The sequence below is a fragment of the Petromyzon marinus genome, chromosome 59, assembly GCF_048934315.1.
Source record: "Petromyzon marinus isolate PM22_M1 ecotype Great Lakes invasive population chromosome 59, UKy_Petmar_22M1.pri1.0, whole genome shotgun sequence".
NCBI lineage: Eukaryota > Metazoa > Chordata > Hyperoartia > Petromyzontiformes > Petromyzontidae > Petromyzon > Petromyzon marinus.
The window spans coordinates 5,940,169-5,963,869 of NC_133725.1; the positions used below are offsets into that span (position 1 = coordinate 5,940,169).

A 23,701-nucleotide genomic window follows, 5' to 3' on the forward strand; every position below is an offset into this window, starting at 1 on the left:
GGACTGTGGCAATAAAAAAAATACACTGCCTTGGCATTTGTGAATGCAAGGGCGCAAATTGGCGTGCGACCTCATTGGTACCGTCGCGCCATTGTTGGGCTGTATGCGTATTACCACGGGGAGCTTACCTGTAATAGCGGATATGCGTCAACAGGGGGTGGTATACAGACCACGTGGGACGAACAGGGCCGTTGGGCCAATAGGGCCCCCAGACCCCAAGAGGGGGGCTGGGCCACCTAGAGAGTTCCAGAAGGGAGGCGTGGCTAGGGGTGGAGAGACCCTGGAACGGGTATAAAAGCCGGACCCCTGAACGGGTTCGGCAGTCCTCGTCCACCTGAAGAGCTGAAGACTCAGCAGCTACCCTGAAGCGAAGAGCCCAGCGGGCAGAACCCGGACCCCTGGCTAGGGTCGGGTTCAGACATAACCAGTGTAGGGTTAGGTTATTGGGTGTGAGGGCCCGTTACCCCTCTGTGTTATGGTTCCCGAGTTGAATAAACGTGTTGCCTCTAGCGAACCGTCTCTCCTCGTCTTGGACCCACTGCAGCACCGTTTGGGGCTGGGTCCAAAAACGAATTGGGAGGGGTGCCGGTGAGCAATATTCTTTGGGGGCTGCCGAATATGAGGATTTAATGCCAACGGAGAGTCTAAATAAGCAACAAAACGTACACAGAAGTAATACAATATTTAAATATTAACATGTAAAATAGATACATTTATATATTACTGGTAGGAACCTCCTGGTTACACCAGCAGCCCACAGGGGATTATTGTGTTCGTCCGTCCGTCGTGCATCCAAAAATGGGATGGGTGGGGCTGGGTGGAGAGGGTGGGGAGGGGCTGGGTGGGGAGGGGAGGGGAGGGTGGGGAGGGGAGGGTGGGGAGGAAGGGGCTGGGTGGGGAGGAAGGGGCTGGGTGGGGAGGGTGGGGAGGAAGGGGCTGGGTGGGGAGGGTGGGGAGGGTGGGGCTGGGTGGGGAGGGAGGGGTGGGGCTAGGTGGGGAGGGGCTGGTCACCCCGAGGTGCCCCCCTTATAAAACTCAACGTTTAACCTACTCACGCCGGCTTGTGCCCGCCCTCACAGCCGGGCATATTGTGCTGAACACACCACGTGGTGCCGCCGTTGTTGACCCTGGCCATTGACCGACAACCCAACGTTCCTACTACCAGCTCCCTCCGCAGGAGAATGTGTTACTCTGATCACAGTTGCAATTTCCCCACACAAACCGGCCCACTGGCCCTCGGAACGGACCGGTCCACCGGACATTTGCCCTATGGAGTGCGGCTGCCCTACGGTCAGTCTGGGCCTGCCCATGGGTGTGTTTAGGCCTGCTTTGCACGTTCAGATAGAATGCTAAGAGAATGAAACTATAAACTATTCCTAAAACATTTTTTTTTATTTTGCCAGATATAAAGTCCACTGGACAATTCTCGTTTTTTTCAGAAGCGACCTGGCCACAAATGATTGCTCAACGAAGTGGCTAAGGGGCCGTCCATAAATGACGTCACGCGATTTTGGACGATTTTTGACCCCCTCCTCGTCACACGGCGTCACAAAAAGTCAGACCCCCCTCAAATATGACGTCACAAAGCTCTGCCCCCCCCCCCAAAATAAAACATGGTTCAAATCGCTTTAAAGTATTGTCATTGTAGTGCGTATTTAATGTGGCACTGCACTCTGATGTTATGGGAGAAAACATTTATTAAAAAGTATATTTAATTCAATAGAACGTCTTCTTTCATTCTTTCGGTAAAGTCACGTAGAATGAGAATAAAATAATAAAATAAAATTAGACAATACGTGACTTTACCGAAAGAACCAAAGAAGATGAATCCTTGCAATCACGAAAGCTTTAAATCGAAATTTAAATAGAACGTGTTGTCTATGTTCATTTAAAGTTTGCGCATTTTTACGTGACGTCACATTTCTCAAACCCCCCCCCCCGGTGCGTGACGTCATTTATGGACGGCCCCTTATCGTGTGGATATTTACAAACAGCAGCCGCATGTTCTGAACGCGCGTTGATTCTAATAACATCCGATGCCGGAGAAAAAATGCCCGTGCACAACGGGGAGAACATTCAGACTCCAAATCCACAGCAGGCATCGGGATCGAACCCAAGACATCCTGTAAACCAGTAGAGGGAGTTAACATCTCGCCACCGCGGTGACATTTTGCTGCCCGCTGCTGCTGCTGCACAATCGCAAGGATTTGATTAATGGTGCATTGCGGATGCGTGAGGCGCATCTTGGGTTGGCAGTGGTTGAGAATCAGAATCTCTATTTAGACTGGAGGAATCCGATGAGCTATGAAGCTATTTTTTCACTGATGTCATGTAAGGGGCAGGTGGGGGGTGGGTCAGAGGGTTAGGTCAACAAACAATCCAAAAAAAAACCGAATGGAAAATTTTAAAAACCAAATGGAAAATTAAACATTGTAAAAAGTCACGTAGAATGAGAATAAAATAATAAATTGATAAAATAAAATAACACAATAATATTCTCACGACGTTTCGGCCACAACACAAGCGGCCTTCATCAGGTGAAGGGACGAGACTGTCTGGTAGGACAGCGCTGGAGTGAAAGAGCCACGTTTAGATCACGGCCTTTAAGCTGTGTGAGAGGAACAAAACGCCTTGACAAAGGAATTAGCATATAATTTAGCATTGAAATGGGGTGCCTCTGCAGATGTGTATGCTTTAACTTTTAACATAGCCACAAGTTAATCATTCAGTCATTTCAATGCTAAATTATATGCTAATTCCTTTGTCAAGGCGCTTTGTTCCTCTCACACAGCTTAAAGGCCGTGATCTGAACGTGGCTCTTTCACTCCAGCGCTGTCCTACCAGACAGTCTCGTCCCTTCACCTGATGAAGGCCGCTTGTGTTGTGGCCGAAACGTCGTGAGAATATTATTGTGTTATTTTATTTTATCAATTTATTATTTTATTCTCATTCTACGTGACTTTACCGAAAGAACCAAAGAAGATGAATCATTGCAGTCACGAAAGCTTTAAATCGAAATTGTAAAAAGTTGCGAGGTTCAGGAATTGCAAACATTCGCGGGCCCCTTGGACATCTGTGATCGTCACATTCCTTCAGAGCTTCTCTCATCCGATTGAAATAACAAAATAGATAAGCGGATAATTATTAGCAAAACCTTCACTTAGCCACCTGGTCGCCAAAACAAATACAAGGACCACGCCCCCTCACAGGACCCCGCCCCCTCTCACGAGCCCCCCCCCCGCCCTCATAGGACCCCGCCTCCACGCAGGTCTCCGCCCCCTCACAGGACCTCGCCCCCTTACATGACCCCGCCCCCTTGTATGGCTCCGTCCCCATACATGACCACGTCCCCTCACATGGCCACACCTCCTCACGCACCGGACACAGCACCCCGCCTCCTCAAAGCACGCCCCCTCACATGGCTCCACCCTCCACAGAGGATCGGGCACCCTCTCAGGACCCCGCCCCCATAGATAACCCCGCCCGCCACCCACATGGCTCCACCCCCACAGAGGACCGGGCACCCTCTCAGGACCCCGCCCTCATATATAACCCCGCCCCCTCACATGGCTCCGCCCCCACAGAAGACCGGGCACCCTCTCAGGACCCCGCCCCATAGATAACCCCGCCCCCCCACCCACATGGCTCCACCCCCACAGAGGACCGGGCTCATTCTCAGGACCCCGCCCCCATATATAACCCCGCCCCCTCACATGGCTCCGCCCCCACAGAGGACCGGGCTCCCTCTCAGGACCTCGCCCCCATACAGGACCCCGCCCCCCCACGTGGCTCCGCCCCCTTCGTCAATTCCGCTCACTCCGGAAGAGTGGCAGCGCGTGTGAGGGGGCGTCTCGAGGGGACACTGAGGGGGTCACTGGGGGACTCAGGGGTCACTGGGGGACTCAGGGGTCACTGGGGGACTCAGGGGTCACTGAGGGACTCAGGGGTCACTGGGGGACTGGTACAGAGTGGAGGGAGGGAGGAGTGGAGGGAGAGAGGGAGGGAGGGGCGGGGCGGGGGGTCAGTAGGGACCCCTTGGGAGTGGGGCAGGGATCGCGCTGATGGCGATGAAGCTCGCGGGACGTCTCGCGCTGGTCACAGGTGCCGTGGTGTGACGCCGTGCAGTGTGAGGGTGGTGTGAGGGTGGTGTGACGCCGTGCAGTGTGAGGGTGGTGTGACGCCGTGCAGGGTGAGGGTGGTGTGAGTGTGGTGTGAGTGTGGTGTGACGCCGTGCAGTGTGAGGGTGGTGTGAGTGTGGTGTGACGCCGTGCAGTGTGAGGGTGGTGTGAGTGTGGTGTGAGTGTGGTGTGACGCCGTGCAGTGTGAATGTGGTGTGACGCCGTGCAGTGTGAGTGTGGTGTGAGGGTGGTGTGACGCCGTGCAGTGTGAGTGTGGTGTGTGTGTGGTGTGTGTGTGGTGTGAGTGTGGTGTGAGGGTGGTGTGTGGTGTGTGTGTGGTGTGAGGGTGGTGTGAGTGTGGTGTGAGAGTGGTGTGAGTGTGGTGTGTGGTGTGAGGGTGGTGTGTGGTGTGTGTGTGGTGCGAGTGTGGTGTGTGTGTGGTGCGAGTGTGGTGTGAGTGTGGTGTGAGTGTGGTGTGTGGTGTGAGGGTGGTGTGTGGTGTGGTGTGAGGGTGGTGTGAGTGTGGTGTGTGGTTTGAGAGTGGTGTGAGGGTGGTGTGTGGTGTGGTGTAAGTGTGGTGTGTGGTTTGAGAGTGGTGTGAGGGTGGTGTGTGGTGTGGTGTGAGTGTGGTGTGAGTGTGGTGTGTGGTTTGAGAGTGGTGTGAGGGTGGTGTGTAGTGTGGTGTGTGTGTGGTGTGAGTGTGGTGTGTGGTGTGTGTGTGGTGTGAGGGTGGTGTGTGGTGTAGTGTGTGGTTTGAGAGTGGTGTGTTTCGTCAGTGGTGTGAGTGTGCTGTGGCATTCTCGTGGCATGGCATGTCCACGTCTCAATAAAAATAATAACGCCATTAACCTTTTTTCAGAATGTCCTGCATTAATTTGGCGGTTCAGGCGTATTTTAGGTGGCTCCTGCCATATTGACATGTTTGACCATGAATCCCATGAGATACTCGGGTTTGGCTTCATGTAGCAATAAACCGGAGACAACCCAGCACCATGGTGCTGCTGTACACGAGGGGGAGACACTCAGAGACACAGAGACAACCCAGCACCATGCTGCTGCTGTACACGAGGGGGAGACACTCAGAGACACAGAGACACAGAGACAACCCAGCACCATGCTGCTGTACACGAGGGGGAGACACTCAGAGACACAGAGACACAGAGACAACCCAGCACCATGCTGCTGTACACGAGGGGGGAGACACTCAGAGACACAGAGACAACCCAGCACCTTGCTGCTGCTGTACACGAGGTGGAGACACTCAGAGACACAGAGACACAGAGACAACCCAGCACCATGCTGCTGTACACGAGGGGGAGACACTCAGAGACACAGAGACAACCCAGCACTGTGCTGCTGTACACGAGGGGGAGACACTCAGAGACACAGAGACACAGAGACAACCCAGCACCGTGCTGCTGATGTACACGAGGGGGGAGACACTCAGAGACACAGAGACAACCGGTGGGGGAGACACTCAGAGACACAGAGACACAGAGACAACCCAGCACCGTGCTGCTGCTGTACACGAGGGGGGAGACACTCAGAGACACAGAGACACAGAGACAACCGGTGGGGGAGACACTCAGAGACACAGAGACACAGAGACAACCCAGCACCGTGCTGCTGTACACGAGGGGGAGACACTCAGAGACAAAGAGACACAGAGACAACCCAGCACCATGCTGCTGCTGCTGCTGTACACGAGAGGGAGACACTCAGAGACACAGAGACAACCCAGCACCATGGTGCTGCTGTACACGAGGGGGAGACACTCAGAGACTCAGAGACACAGAGACAACCCAGCACCATGCTGCTGTACACGAGGAGGGAGACACTCAGAGACACAGAGACACAGAGACAACTCAGCACCATGCTGCTGTACACGAGGGGGAGACACTCAGAGACACAGAGACACAGAGACAACCCAGCACCATGCTGCTGCTGTACACGAGGGGGGAGAGACACAGAGACACAGAGACAACCGGTGGGGGAGACACTCAGAGACACAGAGACACAGAGACAACCCAGCACCATGCTGCTGCTGCTGTACACGAGGAGGGAGACACTCAGAGACACAGAGACACATAGACACAGAGACAACCCAGCACTGTGCTGCTGTACACGAGGGGGGAGACACTCAGAGACACAGAGACAACCCAGCAACTTGCTGCTGTACACGAGGGGGGAGACACTCAGAGACACAGAGACACAGAGACAACCCAGCACCTTGCTGCTGCTGTACACGAGGGGGAGACACTCAGAGACACAGAGACACAGAGACAACCCAGCACCATGCTGCTGATGTACACGAGGTGGAGACACTCAGAGACACAGAGACAACCCAGCACCATGTTGCTGATGTACACGAGGTGGAGACACTCAGAGACACAGAGACACAGAGACAACCTAGCACCATGCTGCTGATGTACACGAGGTGGAGACACTCAGAGACACAGAGACAACCCAGCACTGTGCTGCTGATGTACACGAGGAGGGAGACACACAGAGACACAGAGATCCCCGGAGACAACCCAGCACCGTGCTGCTTCGTTCAGTTATTTGTGGTGACCAGGTCGCTGGCTACATAGCTCAGTGGGCCGTACCCGGTAAAAACAAATATATTCCTTTCTCATACCGTGGCCTCCCCCCCCCCCCTTCTGCCGGGCCTACCTCGCCGCAATCCCGTCACACAGGCGGCGGCAGCGGCATCGGCCGAGCGGTGTGCGTGCGTCTCGCTCGCGACGGCGCCAGCGTGGCCGTCGCCGACCTGAGCGCCGACGCGGCGGCCGCCACGGTGGGCCTCCTGCCGGCCGAGCTCCCCGGCCAGCGGCACGCGGCGCTCGCGGTGGACGTCGGGGACAAGGCGAGCGTCCAGGCGATGCTCGCCCGGCTGCAGGTGACCGAGCGCGCGGGGAAGCAACCGGACAGCGCTGGCGGGCGTGTGGGGGTGCCGTTGGCACGAATGGATGCCGTTGTTTGGGGGGGGGGGGGGTGGGGTGCAAGGGCATCCTTCCAATACTGCGGAACCTGGCCTGTGGTGCAGATGGACAATTAGCCACGGTGGCTATGAGATGTTAACTACCTCGCCTGGTATGCAGGAGGTCGTGCGTTCGATCCCGACCCTGACGCCTGCTGTATATTTTAAGTCTGTGTGTCTCTCATCATCATCACGGTGGCTATGAGATGTTAACTACCTCGCCTGGTATACAGGAGGTCGTGGGTTCGATCCCAACCCTGACGCCTGCTGCTGCTGTATATTTGGAGTTTTCGTGTCTCTCTCTCTGTCATCATCACGGTGGCTAGGAGATGTTAACTACCTCGCCCGGTATACAGGAGGTCGTGGGTTCGATCTCAACCCTGACGCCTGCTGCTGCTGTATATTTGGAGTCTGCGTGTCTCTCTCTCATCATCATCACGGTGGCTATGAGATGTTAACTACCTCGCCTGGTGTGCAGGAGGTCGTGGGTTCGATCCCGACCCTGACGCCTGCTGCTGTATATTTGGAGTTTGCGTGTCTCTCTCTCTCTCTCATCATCATCACGGTGGCTAGGAGATGTTGATTACCTCGCCTGGTATAAAGGAGGTCGTGGGTTCGATCCCGACCCTGACGCCTGCTGCTTTATATTTGGAGTTTGCGTGTCTCTCTCTCTCTCTCCACGTGGTCGCGTGGATTTTTCTCCGGGTCCTCCAGTTTTTCCCTCCACATTTAGAAACGACGTCATTCGTTCAGGAGTATTTGGCTACTGCTCTATCTAAATCTCCGCACGATGACGATAAGCCACTTCGTTGAGCTATCAATTGCGGCCAGGTCGCCTCTAAGAAGAGAGATATATGGCTGAGTGAGGCTTACCTGGTAAAATAGAAAATTAGTGATGCAAAATACTAAACGAAAGTTTTTTTTGTCGTCATCAAGGTCCCGCTCCGTCGACCAGGCGCAGTCATCGGAAGCGGAATCTTTAGTTATCCCAGCGTTACAATAGTTTAAAGCGATTTGAAGCATGTTTTTTTGGGGGGGGGGGGTCTCACTGTTTGTGACGCCGTGTGACGAGTAGTAGGGGGGGGCGGTGGGGGGTAAAAAAATCGTCCAAAATCGCGCGACGTCACTTATGGAAGGCCCCAAATCGCCTCACGTACCCACCCTGGCGACGTTGGCCTACGTGTGTACCCCCAGGGTTGTCCGCGTACCACCCGGTTGAGAAAAACTGCTGTTGTGGGGTGTCTGGCAAAAATAGGGCCTCGCCCCTCCTCGCGGTGCCAGATGATGTTGGCAATCTGTGCCGTGCCGTGAGCTGGTGCCACTGGGGACAAAGGCTGCCAGCTCATCTGTCCAACCGACTGCGTTCTCGCATCTGTCGCGGTGGCGAAACGGGGCCTCTGGTCTGGTGAAGCGTCCGCATTGGATTACCGCAAAGTTGATCAAAATGTTAAGCGTTTACCATCGGGGGCTCCATCCCCCCTCCCCTCCCCTCCCCCCCCAAGGGCACGGGCATCCATAACGTCCCCTTTGTGAGACCCGAATTACCACAGCCGGGGTTCCGAGACTATTCCCTCGAAGGAGCCTCGACACACAAAAAAAAACGGGCAGCCACTGCAGACGGCCGAGGTGTGGACGCCCGAGCGCTCGCTGGCGAAGAGAGGCTGCCGCTTTTCTGCCGGGAGCTGGGCCGGTTACGGCTGAATTTTCGTGGACTGCCGGTGAACTAGTCCGAAGCTCCCGACGCCACGGGAGGTGGGCAGTCCTCTCTCTCGGCCTTTCGCCTGGGGGCGGGATGGCACCAAACAAGATGGAGAATAAAGGCGTGGGAGGGCACGAGTCCCTGGCTTTGCGTAAACTCGCCTCCTGCTGATCAACACACGGTGGTGGTGGTGGTCGTAGTGGTGGTGGGTGGACCGGTTCTTGCTCCAGTCGCTCACGAGGGATGGACAGTCCTCCACTCGGGGCAGGAAACTGCCAAACAACCGGGAGTGGCTTTTCCTTTGAGCAAAAGAATGAAGATGGGCATGGGAGCATGGCGGTGAGGTGTGGGAAGCTGTCCCAGGCTACTTTTGCGCTCACTTCCCCGTCAACGAGAGGTGAGGAACAGTGACGGGGGGGGGTGGCTTATGCCCCCACCGAAGGTGAACATCAGTGGAGGGATGCAGAGGCAAGGCTGATGAGACTAGACGTATTTTATGACCTGTCCCAGGCGCAAGCTCAAGTGACCTTTTGGGATGGAGACTTTAATCACCGAGTGGGCTATCGCGCACACAAGAAGAGGAATGATTGGAAGGCATTGGCAAGTGCAGTTCAATAAAACTATTTTAAACTATTTTTTATTTTATTTTACCAGGTAAGGCCCACTGAGCTATATATATATAGCTCTTTTATCAAAACCGACCTGACCACAAATGACAGCTCAATGAAGTGGCTTGTCGCGCGCGGAAATTTATTGTAGACAAATACGCCAAACGCATGTTTCTAAATGTGGAGGGGAAAACAGGAGGACCCGGAGAAGAACCCACACGACCACGGGGAGAGAGAGAGAGAGACACACAAACTCCAAATATACAGCAGGCCTCGGGGTCAAGATCGAACCCACGAACTCCAGGCGTGGGAGTTAATAATGCGGCCCTGGTGGCTGGGTGAGTGATTAGCCCCTAAGCACAGTGTCTACTGTGCCAAATATACAGGCATTGTCAGGGTGGGGATTGAACCCGCGACCTCCTGTATACCGGGCCACCGTGAGCCACCGTGATGATGAGAGAGAGAGACACGCAAACTCTAAATATACAACAGGCATTGTCAGGGTGGGGATTGAACCTGCGACCTCCTGTATACCGGGCGAGGTCGTTAACATCTCATAGTCACCGTGATGATGATGAGAGAGAGACACGCAAACTCTAAATATACAGCAGCAGGCGTCAGGGTCGGGGTGGATCCTGCGACCTGTATACCAGGCGAGGTAGTTAACATCTCATAGTCACTGTGATGATGATGAGAGAGAGACACGCAAACTCTAAATATACAACAGGCATCGTCAGGGTCGGGGTGGAACCCGCGACCTCCTGTATACCGGGCGAGGTCGTTAACATCTCATAGCCACCGTGATGATGATGAGAGAGAGAGAGAGACACCGCAAACTCTAAATATACAACAGGCATCGTCAGGGTCGGGGTGGAACCCGCGACCTCCTGTACACCGGGCGAGGTAGTTAACATCGCACCGCAGCCTCAAAGGTCGGAGGAAGTAGCCACCCCCTGTGAGTTGCACGGCTGATGTGCTACCCTCTGAGCTCAGTGTGACGGTGGGCGGTGTGGCAGCGCTTGGCACGGCGCGTAGGAGCTCTGTACCGCGGCGTGTCGCCTTGCTGCAAGGTCGCACACAAAGTGCTCGCCACAAATCAACCGCAACGCCTCGCCGATCGCTTCAAGGAGCGTGAACCGGCTTCACGCGACACTCCGCTCATGCTCGTAGCAGCAGCGGCAGCGGCAGCGGCGGCGGCGGCGGCGGCGGATTTTGGTTCACAGTCGAACAAAAAAGGCGGCGGTCGCCGCTGCATCGCGCGGCGCTTTCAGACGCGCTGCTTCTGCGGCCGTCTGGAACGCTCTTCCCTTCCGTTGTTAGGAAGCCACTGCAGCTATGCACTTTTGAATGATGATCATCGTCTCGATTGAAAACTCAGTTTCTTTCAAACTGCTTTTTGTGTTTAGTTTGTTCTCCTTCCCCACAGCACCTCAGATTTTGCACGGTTGGCCGCGTTACGTTGGTGCGAAAGAAGTTCAACGCGCACACACACACACACGCACACACACACACGCGCACACGCACACACACACACACACGCACACGTACGAACATAGTCCACTGGCCGTGCCCCCCCCCCCCTGTCGCCCGCTCGTTGCAGGAGCAAGCCGGCGAGCCTCCGTCCGTGTCCGTGAGCGCCGCCGGCATCATCAGGGACCAGATGCTGCTGCGCATGGATGAGGAGGCGTTTGACCAAGTGATTAGAGTCAACCTCAAGGTCCTTGCTCCCGCCTCACCGCCTCCCCCCTCCGCATCCTCCTTCCCCTCCCTCCCCTCTCGCCCCCCCCCCCCCAGGTAAAACTAAAACTATTAAACGATTTTCATTTGGCCAGGTGGGCGCCGACCGATGGCTACGTTAGATCTTTTTTTTTTCCAGAAGCGACCTGGCCATCGCGAGTGATAGACGAAGCGGCTTGTGACCATCGTCCGTGTGGAAATTTACGCCGGCCGTGGGTGAGTGGCGGTCACGGGTTTTTTGCCGAGGGAGGTGGAAACCGCCTCATTAGCTCGCGACCGCAAATCGCACTTCGGTTCCGTCGAAAAGCTACTTGCAGCACCACCTATCGCCGTGATTTCGAGAAAGAACGGTGATCCCGATCCCTGTTACCCAAGAACACATTTGCGGATTTGCTGAGCAATTCTGTGATGTCTCGGGGGGGGGGGGGGGAATGAAATCTCTCTGCTCAAATTAAATCATAGGGTAACGTGGTTGACCCTGGTTATGCTGCAGTGCCTCAAATAAACCTTCTTCCAGGTAAGGCCCCACTGAGCTATGTAGCTCTTGTTCAGACGCGAGCTGGCCACAAATGATAGCTCAACGAAGCGGCCTATCATCATCGCGTGGAGATGTAGTGGAGCAGCCAAATACTCTAAAACGCGTGATGTTGACTCTTAATGTGGAGAGAAAAACCGCATTAGGCGTCAGGGTCTCGATCGAACCCACGACCTCCTGTATACCAGGCGCGGTAGTTAACATCTCACCACCGTGGCTGAATGGCCACCTGTTGAAGAAGTTCAAAGAGCGATTCGGAGCCCGAGACCAGGTCAAGCACCAGGCAGAGATGACCTCTCGAGCGAACCGCTGAGGGTGGGTGACAATCGTGTGCAGTCTGCCCGATATAAATACACAACTGCCTGTTCTACGGGGCGAGGCTCTCTGCAGGATAGGAAGGATGCCCTGGTGGGGTCCCCCTTTTTAAGAGCCCGAGACCAGGAATAGCGATGGGCACAGATGACCTCCGAAACAAACTGCCGAGCGAGGGTGACGCCTTTCTGCAGGCTGCCCTGTACGACGCAATCGCATCACGAACCATCCGGACCACAGGACAGGTTCCTGCTGGATTGGAAGGATGCCCTGGCGAGCCCCCTTTCTTAGGAACGGGGGGGGGGACCACCGGGGCGACCACCGGGGCATCCTTCGTGTGCCGTGCCTCGCCTGCCGTGCCAGCCATCGTAGGCGCTGCCACTCGCGAACAGCCCTCGCCCCAACAGTCTGTTGAAGGCTACCTGGCGGAGGGGAGGGTGGTGGTTCTTTGTCCAAGCAGGGCACCTTCCTGGTGACTCAGGCCGTGGCCCAGTCCCTCGTGTCGGCGCGCGCCGCCTCCGGCTCCATCATCAACATCGGCAGCATCGTCGGCAAGGCAAGCAAACGGACGCGTGCCCGTGTGTGCACGCACACACAGGCACACGCGCACACAGGCACACGCGCACACAGGCACACGCGCACACAGGCACACGCGCACACAGGCACACGCGCACACAGGCACACGCGCACACAGGCACACGCGCACACAGGCACACGCGCACACAGGCACACACACCGATACCAATACACGCAATTCGCGACTAAGTGACGGTGACGTCACCACGGCACGCCTGTGCCAGACCTGTGTGCACAGGCACACACACACACACACAGACTGCACAGAGACAAAGATGCCCCGTATAGCCTTGACAGACTGTTGGGGCAAGTGCTGTTAGCGAGCAGCACCTATGAAGGCCGGCACGGCACACGAGGGGGTTGGGTGGCCAGCGCCACGCCCGGCCTCCTTTGTCTCCCCCCAGTGGCGATGTTTACTACACACCGCACCGGGTACTCATTTAAGGCTGAGTCGACCTAGGGGAGGCCCAGGACCGGTTGAGATAATCGTCACCGGTGTTGGCCGTGAGCGAGAATCGAACTCGGGTCGCCGGGTTCATAGCGCAGCGTAGCGCTAACCGCTACACCACCGCTGCCCACAGACACACGCACACACACACGGACGCACGCACATGCACACACAGACACAGACACACACACACAGACACACACAGACACACGCACACATACAGACACACACACACACAGACACACGCACACACACACACAGACGCATGCGCGCACACGCACACACACACGGACGCGCGCCGTTTTGATCGTGTTTTGAGTGTGCGCCGTGTGCGTGCGGCTCACAGGTCGGCAACATGGGCCAGTGTAACTACTCCGCGTCCAAGGCCGGCGTGGAGGGCTTAACCAAGTCGACCGCCAAGGAGCTCGCGCGGTGAGTCGCAATAAACTACTAAAACTAACGTCATTAGACCGCCCTTGCCAGTAGCAAAATATTATAATAGCGATTTTCCCCTTTTTTCCGGCTACAAAACTTGAAACCTTTTTTACGAGGATTCACGTTACTGCATTAACGACAATACCTGCAGTCAAAATGCAAACAAAAAACATACTATGATAATAGTACGCCTTTTGGCGTCATCTGGTCGAGCACCAATTGAGACGAGGCTCAAAAGAAAGATGTCTCTGGTGTGGACCAATCAGTTTCAAGGACAATGCCATCATATATTATCGAGAAACGTCGCTGTAGGTGATCTGTGGGTTGTGATCCTCTCTGATTGTGATCCGTCTCTGTGATTGTGATCCATCTCTGTAGTTGTGATCTAACTCTGTGATTGTGATCCGTCTCTGTAGTTGTGATCCATCTCTGTGATTGATCCGTCTCTGTGTTTGTGATCTGTCTCTGTGATTGTGATCCGTCTCTGTGATTGTGATCCGTCTCCGTGATTGTGATCCATCTCTGTAGTTGTGATCTAACTCTGTGATTGTGATCCGTCTCTGTAGTTGTGATCCATCTCTGTGATTGATCCGTCTCTGTGTTTGTGATCTGTCTCTCTGATTGTGATCCGTCTCTGTGATTGTGATCCATCTCTGTAGTTGTGATCTGTCTCTGTGATTGTGATCCGTCTCTATGTTTGTGATCCATGTCTGTGATTGATCCGTCTCTGTGTTTGTGATCTGTCTCTGTGATTGTGATCCGTCTCTGTGATTGTGATCCGTCTCCGTGATTGTGATCCATGTCTGTGATCGTGATCCATGTCTGTGATTGTGATCCGTCTCTGTGATTGTGATCCGTCTCCATGATTGTGATCCGTCTCTGTGATTGTGATCCGTCTCTGTGATTGTGATCCGTCTTTGTGACTGTGATCCGTCTCTGTGATTGTGGTCCGTCTCTGTGATTGTGATCCATCTCAGTGATTGCGATCCATCTCCGTGATTGTGATTTGTCTCTGTCTCCATCCCTGCGATCTATCCCAGACCCCCGTGGTCAAGTCAGCGGCGCTGCGCTACAAACCCCGCAACCTGAGTTCAATTCCCCCTCACGACCAACAACCAGCGGCGATTACCTAAAACCGGTCGTGGGTCTCCCCTAGGTCGACTCAGCCACACAAATGAGTACCCACTGCGGTGTGTAAACATCGCCACTGGGGAGACAAAGGCGGGCCTGCCTTGGTGCTGCCCACCCGGAACCCCCTCGTGTGCCGTGCCGGCCTTCATAGGTGCTACCCGCTACTAAAAGCACTTTCCCCAACAGTCTGTTCAGGCTGCATGGGCTGGGTGGCAGGATCTTTGTCTTCGATCCGTCGTCTCCGTCTCTGTCCCCGTGACAGGTTTGGGATCCGCTGCAACGCGGTGTTGCCCGGGTTCATCGAGACGCCCATGACTGCCGGGATTCCTCCAAAGGTCATGGAGAAGGTGAAGGGCCCGTTTTGTAGCCATCCGGGGCCCCCGGCCATCAGCGGGGTGTCGGGTGTCGGGTGGAGGGAGGGGGGGGAGGGATCAGTGGTGGCAGAGAATTGAATGAAAAGGTCCGTTTCATTCCATGCTAGCGGGAAGCGTGCCAACCGCGCACTTGACACATCGACGGCTCGCGCTGGCGGTGTTGCCGGATCGAGGGGGCTGCAACGCGCACGGCACGGGCTGGAGAAGAGGCGGAGCTGACGTGGTACAGGAGGACGTGCAGCTGAGTGGACCTGCCGATGACCGGTACCGGCGGTGTCGAGATCGGCCTCTGTGGAGGAGGAGGCTCGTGAAGGACGCTGCTGGGCAGTCGGTGGCAGTCGCCCTCTAGCGATAGCGGAGGGCGGAGGAGCGACGCTCACAACAACGAGCGGAGCGCCGGGTGGTTAAAGCAAAGTAGGGAGCACAGCTGGTTCCTCTGCAGGTCATCTCAGTCAGTCAACCCATGGCACCTGGGTCTGTTACGTGACCTGTCAGCGAGCCTTTGACACTTCATGGGGCTTATGTGGGTGAGTGTGGATGATGATGTGGGTGAGTGTGGATGATGATGTGGGTGAGTGTGGGTGATGATGTGCGTGAGTGTGGGTGAGTGTGGGTGATGATGTGGCTGAGTGTAGGTGATGATGTGCGTGAGTGTGGGTGATGATGTGCGTGAGTGTGGGTGAGTGTGGGTGAGTGTGGGTGATGATGTGCGTGAGTGTGGGTGATGATGTGGGTGAGTGTGGGTGAGTGTGGGTGAGTGTGGGTGATGATGTGCGTGAGTGTGGGTGATGATGTGCGTGAGTGTGGGTGAGTGTGGGTGAGTGTGGGTGATGATGTGCGTGAGTGTGGGTGAGTGTGGGTGAGTGTGGGTGATGATGTGCGTGAGTGTGGGTGAGTGTGGGTGAGTGTGGGTGATGATGTGCGTGAGTGTGGGTGATGATGTGGGTGAGTGGGTGAGTGTGGGTGTGTGTGGGTGAGTGTGGGTGATGATGTGGGTGAGTGTGGGTGAGTGTGGGTGAGTGTGGGTGATGATGTGCGTGAGTGTGGTTGAGTGTGGGTGATGATGTGGCTGAGTGTAGGTGATGATGTGCGTGAGTGTGGGTGATGATGTGCGTGAGTGTGGGTGAGTGTGGGTGAGTGTGGGTGATGATGTGCGTGAGTGTGGGTGATGATGTGGGTGAGTGTGGGTGAGTGTGGGTGAGTGTGGGTGATGATGTGCGTGAGTGTGGGTGATGATGTGCGTGAGTGTGGGTGAGTGTGGGTGAGTGTGGGTGATGATGTGCGTGAGTGTGGGTGAGTGTGGGTGAGTGTGGGTGATGATGTGCGTGAGTGTGGGTGAGTGTGGGTGAGTGTGGGTGATGATGTGCGTGAGTGTGGGTGATGATGTGGGTGAGTGGGTGAGTGTGGGTGTGTGTGGGTGAGTGTGGGTGATGATGTGGGTGAGTGTGGGTGAGTGTGGGTGAGTGTGGGTGATGATGTGCGTGAGTGTGGTTGAGTGTGGGTGATGATGTGCGTGAGTGTGGGTGAGTGTGGGTGAGTGTGGGTGATGATGTGGGTGAGTGTGGGTGAGTGTGGGTGAGTGTGGGTGAGTGTGGGTGATGATGTGCGTGAGTGTGGGTGATGATGTGCGTGAGTGTGGGTGAGTGTGGGTGAGTGTGGGTGATGATGTGCGTGAGTGTGGGTGAGTGTGGGTGAGTGTGGGTGATGATGTGCGTGAGTGTGGGTGAGTGTGGGTGAGTGTGGGTGATGATGTGCGTGAGTGTGGGTGATGATGTGGGTGAGTGGGTGAGTGTGGGTGATGATGTGGGTGAGTGTGGGTTTGTGTGGGTGAGTGTGGGTGATGATGTGGGTGAGTGTGGGTGAGTGTGGGTGAGTGTGGGTGAGTGTGGGTGATGATGTGCGTGAGTGTGGTTGAGTGTGGGTGATGATGTGCGTGAGTGTGGGTGAGTGTGGGTGAGTGTGGGTGATGATGTGCGTGAGTGTGGTTGAGTGTGGGTGATGATGTGCGTGAGTGTGGGTGAGTGTGGGTGAGTGTGGGTGAGTGTGGATGATGATGTGCGTGAGTGTGGGTGATGATGTGGGTGAGTGTGGGTGAGTGTGGGTGAGTGTGGGTGATGATGTGCGTGAGTGTGGGTGATGATGTGCGTGAGTGTGGGTGAGTGTGGGTGAGTGTGGGTGAGTGTGGGTGAGTGTGGATGATGATGTGCGTGAGTGTGGGTGAGTGTGGGTGATGATGTGCGTGAGTGTGGGTGAGTGTGGGTGAGTGTGGGTGATGATGTGCGTGAGTGTGGGTGATGATGTGGGTGAGTGGGTGTGTGGGTGATGATGTGGGTGAGTGTGGGTGTGTGTGGGTGAGTGTGGGTGATGATGTGGGTGAGTGTGGGTGAGTGTGGGTGATGATGTGGGTGAGTGTGGGTGAGTGTGGGTGATGATGTGCGTGAGTGTGGTTGAGTGTGGGTGATGATGTGCGTGAGTGTGGGTGAGTGTGGGTGATGATGTGGGTGAGTGTGGGTGATGATGTGGGTGAGTGTGGGTGAGTGTGGGTGATGATGTGGGTGATGATGTGGGTGAGTGTGGGTGAGTGTGGGTGATGATGTGGGTGAGTGTGGGTGAGTGTGGGTGAGTGTGGGTGATGATGTGGGTGTGTGTGGGTGAGTGTGGGTGATGATGTGGGTGAGTGTGGGTGATGATGTGCGTGAGTGTGGGTGATGATGTGGGTGAGTGTGGGTGATGATGTGGGTGAGTGTGGGTGAGTGTGGGTGAGTGTGGGTGATGATGTGGGTGTGTGTGGGTGATGATGTGGGTGAGTGTGGGTGAGTGTGGGTGATGATGTGGGTGAGTGTGGGTGATGATGTGGGTGAGTGTGGGTGAGTGTGGGTGAGTGTGGGTGATGATGTAGGTGAGTGTGGGTGAGTGTGGGTGAGTGTGGGTGATGATATGGGTGTGTGGGTGAGTGTGGGTGATGATGTGGGTGAGTGTGGGTGATGATGTGGGTGAGTGTGGTTGAGTGTGGGTGGTGATGTGGGTGAGTGTGGGTGATGATGTGGGTGAGTGTGGGTGATGATGTGGGTGAGTGTGGGTGGTGATGTGGGTGAGTGTGGGTGATGATGTGGCTGAGTGTGGGTGAGTGTGGGTGATGATGTGGGTGAGTGTGGGTGAGTGTGGGTGAGTGTGGGTGAGTGTGGGTGATGATGTGGGTGAGTGTGGGTGATGATGTGGGCGAGTGTGGGTGAGTGTGGGTGAGTGTGGATGAGTGTGGGTGATGATGTGGGTGATGATGTGGGTGAGTGTATGGGTGAGTGTGGGTGAGTGTGGGTGATGATGTGGGTGAGTGTGGTTGAGTGTGGGTGATGATGTGGGTGAGTGTGGGTGAGTGTGGGTGATGATGTGGGTGATGATGTGGGTGAGTGTGGGTGAGTGTGGGTGATGATGTGGGTGAGTGTGGATGAGTGTGGGTGATGATGTGGGTGAGTGTGGGTGAGTGTGGGTGAGTGTGGGTGATGATGTGGGTGAGTGTGGGTGAGTGTGGGTGATGATGTGGGTGAGTGTGGGTGAGTGTGGGTGAGTGTGGGTGAGTGTGGGTGATGATGTGGGTGAGTGTGGTTGAGTGTGGGTGATGATGTGGGTGAGTGTGGGTGAGTGTGGGTGATGATGTGGGTGATGATGTGGGTGAGTGTGGGTGAGTGTGGGTGATGATGTGGGTGAGTGTGGATGAGTGTGGGTGATGATGTGGGTGAGTGTGGGTGAGTGTGGGTGAGTGTGGGTGATGATGTGGGTGAGTGTGGGTGAGTGTGGGTGATGATGTGGGTGAGTGTGGGTGAGTGTGGGTGAGTGTGGGTGAGTGTGGGTGATGATGTGGGTGAGTGTGGTTGAGTGTGGGTGATGATGTGGGTGAGTGTGGGTGAGTGTGGGTGATGATGTGGGTGAGTGTGGGTGAGTGAGCGGTGTTCTCGTAGTTGTCTCTGAGTAACCCCCCTCTATGCTGTTTCAGCTCATCGCCGCTGTGCCAATGAGACGCATGGGGACGCCTGAAGGTGATGCCAGCCCGTGTGACACAGTGTGATGCGGTGCAGCATGGTGTGACACAGTGTGATGTGGTGTAGCGTGGTGTGACACAGTGTGGTGTGGTGTAGCATGGTGTGACACAGTGTGATGTGGTGTAGCGTGGTGTGACACAGTGTGGTGTGGTGTAGCATGGTGTGACACAGTGTGATGCGGTGTAGCGTGGTGTGACACAGTGTGGTGTGGTGTAGCATGGTGTGACACAGTGTGATGCGGTGTAGCGTGGTGTGACACAGTGTGGTGTGGTGTAGCATTGTGTGACACAGTGTGATGTGGTGTAGCGTGGTGTGACACAGTGTGGTGTGGTGTAGCATGGTGTGACACAGTGTGATGCGGTGTAGCGTGGTGTGACACAGTGTGGTGTGGTGCAGCATGGTGTGACACAGTGTGATGCGGTGTAGCATGGTGTGACGTGGTGCGGTGCGCTGTAGCGTGGTGTGACACAGTGTGATGCGGTGTAGCATGGTGTAACGTGCGGTGTAGCGTGGTGTGACACAGTGTGATGCGGTGTAGCGTGGTGTGACAGTGTGATGCGGTGTAGCGTGGTGTGACACAGTGTGATGCGGTGTAGCATGGTGTGACGTGGTGTGGTGCGCTGTAGCATGGTGTGACGTGGTGTGGTGTGGTGCAGCATGGTGTGACGTGGTGTGGTGTAGCATGGTGTGACGTGGTGTGGTGTGGTGCAGCATGGTGTGACACAGTGTGATACGGTGTAGCGTGGTGTGACGTGCGGTGCGGTGTAGCATGGTGTGACGCGGCGTGGTGTGGTGTAGCGTGGTGTGACAGTGTGGTGTGGTGCAGCATGGTGTGACGTGGTGTGGTGTAGCGTGGTGTGACGCGGTGTGATGCGGTGTAGCATGGTGACGTGGTGCGGTGCAGTGTAGCGTGACGCGGTGTGGTGTGGTGTAGCGAGGTGTGACGCAGTGTGGTGTGATGCCGTGTAGCATGGTGTGACGTGGTGCAGTGTAGCGTGGTGTGATGTGGTGCGGTGCAGTGTAGCGTGGTGTGACACAGTGTGGTGTGGTGCAGTGTAGCGTTGTGTGACACAGTGTGGTGTGGTGTAGCGTGGTGTGACAGTGTGGTGTGGTGCAGTATGGTGTGACACAGTGTGGTGTGGTGCGGTGTAGCGTGGTGTGACGCGGTGTGGTGCGGTGTAGCGTGGTGTGACACAGTGTGGTGTGGTGCGGTGTAGCGTGGTGTGACACAGTGTGGTGTGGTGCGGTGTAGCGTGGTGTGACGTAATGTGGTGCGGTGTGGTGTGTTGCGGTGTGGTTTGATGCGGTGTGGTGTAGCGAGGTGTGACGCAGTGTTGTGCATCGCACGCTTTCAGAAGCGTTTCTGCGCCCGTCTGGAACGCTCTTCCCTTCCGATATGAGGAAGCTACTGGAGTTACGCACTTTTAAATCATCTTGATTGAAAACTAATTTCTCAAGAACTGCTTCTTGTTTGGTTTGTTGTCCTTCCCCCGCACCTCCGATTAGCGCGGTTGAAAACATACACTGTGAAAGAAGTTCCACATGAACACTTGCATATGTGGAGTGATGGTGTAGAGTGGCGTGGTTTAGCATGGTGTGAGGTGTGTGTTGAGCTGGGGAGCGGTGGTGTAGCGGTGATCACGCTGCCGCTATGAAAACCTCTGACCCGAGTTCGATTCCCGCTCACAGTCAGTACATCGCCACTGGGGAGACAAAGGCGGCCGGGCGTGGTGCTTGCCACCCAACCGCTCGTGTGCCGTGCCGGCCTTCATAGGTGCTACTCGCGAACAGCACTTGCTCCGAAACTTCCTGAAGGCTAAACGGGGGATCTTTGTGTTTGTGTGTCGAGGTGTATGTTTGTGGTTGTCTGCCAGTCATCTCAGTCAGTCAACCCATGCCGCCCGAGTCTGTCACGTGACCCCCATGCCAGCGAACGCCTGGCACAAGCGCCGTGGTGATGTCACCGCCACGTATTGGCGAATGGCGGCTTTTGTTGTTGTTGGTAGAGGTGTTTTTGTGTGAATGTATGTGTTGAAGTGTGTGTGTTCTCAACTGTGTCTTTACAGAAGTAGCAGACGTCTGTGCCTTCCTGGCATCCGATGACAGTCGCTACATAACCGGGGTCAGCCTGGAGGTCACAGGTACATTGCCACACACACAGACAAAGATCTCCCATATCGTCTCAACAGACTTGTGTGGGCAAGTGCTGTTTGTGAGCAGCGCCTATGAATGCCGACATTGCACACGATGGGGTGGGCGGCCAACACCACACCCGACCGCCTTTGTCTCCCCAGTGGCGAAGATCACACCGCACCAGGTCTCATTTGAGTCTGAGTCGAGCCAGGGGAGGCCCAGGACCAGTTCAGATAAATATAATCGTCACTGATATTGGCCATGAGCGGGAATCGAACTCGGGTCACCAGGTTTCGTAGCGCAATGCGCTAACCGCTACACTACCGTTACACCCCAAACACACACGCATGCACACAAAGACCAACACACACGCACAAAGACGTACACGCACGCACACTCGTGTACTGTTCTGGCCTTCATAGCCGCTCGCTAACAGCACTTGCTACCAACAATCTGTTAAGGCTATGTGGGGGATCTTTGTCTTTGTGTCTGTACGCAGGTGGCCTCTTCCTGTGATGCAGCTGGGAACCCGGCCGCTACGACCGGATCAAATCGCAGAACGTTAACAACGAATTATTCAATTATCTGATGCACAATTGACGGTTTCTTAAACCGCTAGTCGTTAATTCTCCTTCCGCGAGCGCACGGTTGGGTGCGGGGTGGCCGGGACATGGCGGCGCAACAACGGATTCTTGAATCTATCCGTGCGGAGCCCGGAGGGTCATCACCCCCTCTGTATAGGGCGCCACGGTGGCTAGGAGATGTTACCGACCTCGCCTGGTGCGCAGGAGGTCGCGGGTTCGATCCCGACCCCGACGCCTGCTGCCGTATATTTGGAATCTGCGTGTCTCTCTCCCTCATCATCATCACGGTGGCTAGGAGATGTTGACCACCTCGCCTGGTATACAGGAGGTCGCGGGTTCGATCCCGACCCCGACGCCTGCTGCTGCCGTATATTTGGAGGTTCCATGCTGTGCCCGTGGTCGCGTGGATTTTTCATCCGGGTCGGGTCCTCCCGTTCCTGCCCCTCCACGTTTAGATTCGACGGCGCGCCCTTGGGAGCGTTTGGCTGCCGCTATGAATTTCCACGCGATGGTGATGAGCCACTTCGTTGAGCTTGCCATTTGCGACGGCCAGGTTCGCGTCTTAAAAATCGGGCCCTAACCTGATCAAACTCAAAGAGTTTAGTTTTATATTTAGTTGATGCAGCGGCCGCGGTGCTGGAAGTTTCCTCCCGCTCCGGCTTCCCCGCCCGCGCGTAAGCCCTGAGCCTTCATCGCCGATGGACTTCTTCATGGCCAAACAAGTTCAAGTTTCATTCATTCGGTGTGCAGCCCTGTGAGCCATGCGGCTCTTAAGTCGGTTGCAACCGCGACAAACAAAATTTGAACAGAGAAACATCTTAAAGCGACGACGCGCAACGGAAACATCCTGGGATAAACCAGCAAATCTTCCAGAAAAGAATAACAACCTATTACAACTCTCTGTGTGTGCAAAAATCCCACCACAAACCCCTACTTTAATAAGAGCATTGAGACTCGGTGAGGAATTCCCCCCCCCCCCCCCGGGTGAACTGAATCACATCGTTATTATCACTACTGCCCTCTGCAATGTTCGAACAGCGTTCATCTATTTTCGTTGTGAAATGTCAATAGGTCACTTGTTCGGAGGTCATGTCCATGAGGGCACATTTCCTAAGAAAGCCACGGCATAGTCTTGGTTCTTTCGGTAAAGTCACCACGTAGAAGGGAAACAATATTGAAGGGAAACAATATTGTTTACCTTCTACGTGGTGACTTTACCGAAAGAACGAAGAATATGAATCCTTGCAGTCACGAAAGCTTTAAATTAAAAATTTAAGGCCACTGCAGTTGCATTGATTCCTCGTGCGCTGCCGAGAGACGAGTTATTGGTCTCGCTCGAGAAAAACCAAACGCGCATCCGTCCCGTGCCCTCCGGAGCAAAGATGCTGCCCGAGAAGAGGATTCGTAATTTATTTTTTTTGGGGTCAAGATCTATTGTGTGCGCTCGCGTGCGTGAGTGTGTGTGCCTTCGGGCCCTCCTCCACCCGACACAGCCAATCAATAAAATTGCCGCGTGATGATCAAACGCGCCGATAATTGACGACTGCTTCTTCAGCACCACAGATGTTGACTCCCTCGCCTGGTATACAGGAGGTCGTGGATTCGATCCCGACCCTGACGCCTGCTGTGTAAGAATAGGGGGTTTTCCCCTTCTTTCTGCCAACAAAACTGAAACCTTTTCTGCAACGAATCACGTGGGCATTAACCACAATACTTGTGGTCAAAATGCAAACAAACAACATACTCTGATAATATATTATGACATTGTCCTTGAAACTGATTGGTCCACACCAGAGACGGCTTTCTTTTGAGCCTCGTCTCAATTGGTGCTAGACCAGAGGACGTCAAAAGGCGTCACACAGCTCAAAAGACAATGCCACTATCAGAGTAATGAGGGCTCGGGGTAAGCATCTACATCATTAGACTGGGGATGGAGATGGGGGGGGGGTGGGCAGAGGGATGGGGAGTGGCCAGGGGGTGGGGATGTTGGGGTC

General features: G+C 55.1%; 1 protein-coding gene across 1 annotated transcript; it reads left to right on the forward strand.

Annotated features, from left to right (window-relative positions):
- Positions 1–4,011: 4,011 nt before the first annotated feature.
- Positions 4,012–23,232, forward strand: HSD17B8 (hydroxysteroid 17-beta dehydrogenase 8). Its single transcript, XM_032976447.2, has 9 exons — positions 4,012–4,101; positions 6,815–7,017; positions 11,006–11,122; positions 12,450–12,545; positions 13,360–13,445; positions 14,842–14,926; positions 18,945–18,987; positions 21,057–21,131; positions 21,623–23,232. The coding sequence occupies exons 1-9, from the start codon at positions 4,062–4,064 to the stop codon at positions 21,637–21,639; spliced, it is 762 nt and encodes a 253-aa protein (XP_032832338.1). The 5' UTR covers positions 4,012–4,061; the 3' UTR covers positions 21,640–23,232.
- The last annotated feature ends 469 nt before the right edge of the window (positions 23,233–23,701 follow it).

What these genes read in the sequence shown, in the direction of transcription:
- HSD17B8 (XM_032976447.2), top strand. Translation starts at nt 4,062, where the DNA reads ATGGCGATGAAGCTCGCGGGACGTCTCGCGCTGGTCACAG. An exon ending in TGATTAGAGTCAACCTCAAG is followed by an intron (nt 11,123 to 12,449) that starts GTCCTTGCTCCC and finishes TTGTCCAAGCAG; the next exon opens with GGCACCTTCCTGGTGACTCA. An exon ending in ACCGCCAAGGAGCTCGCGCG is followed by an intron (nt 13,446 to 14,841) that starts GTGAGTCGCAAT and finishes TCCCCGTGACAG; the next exon opens with GTTTGGGATCCGCTGCAACG.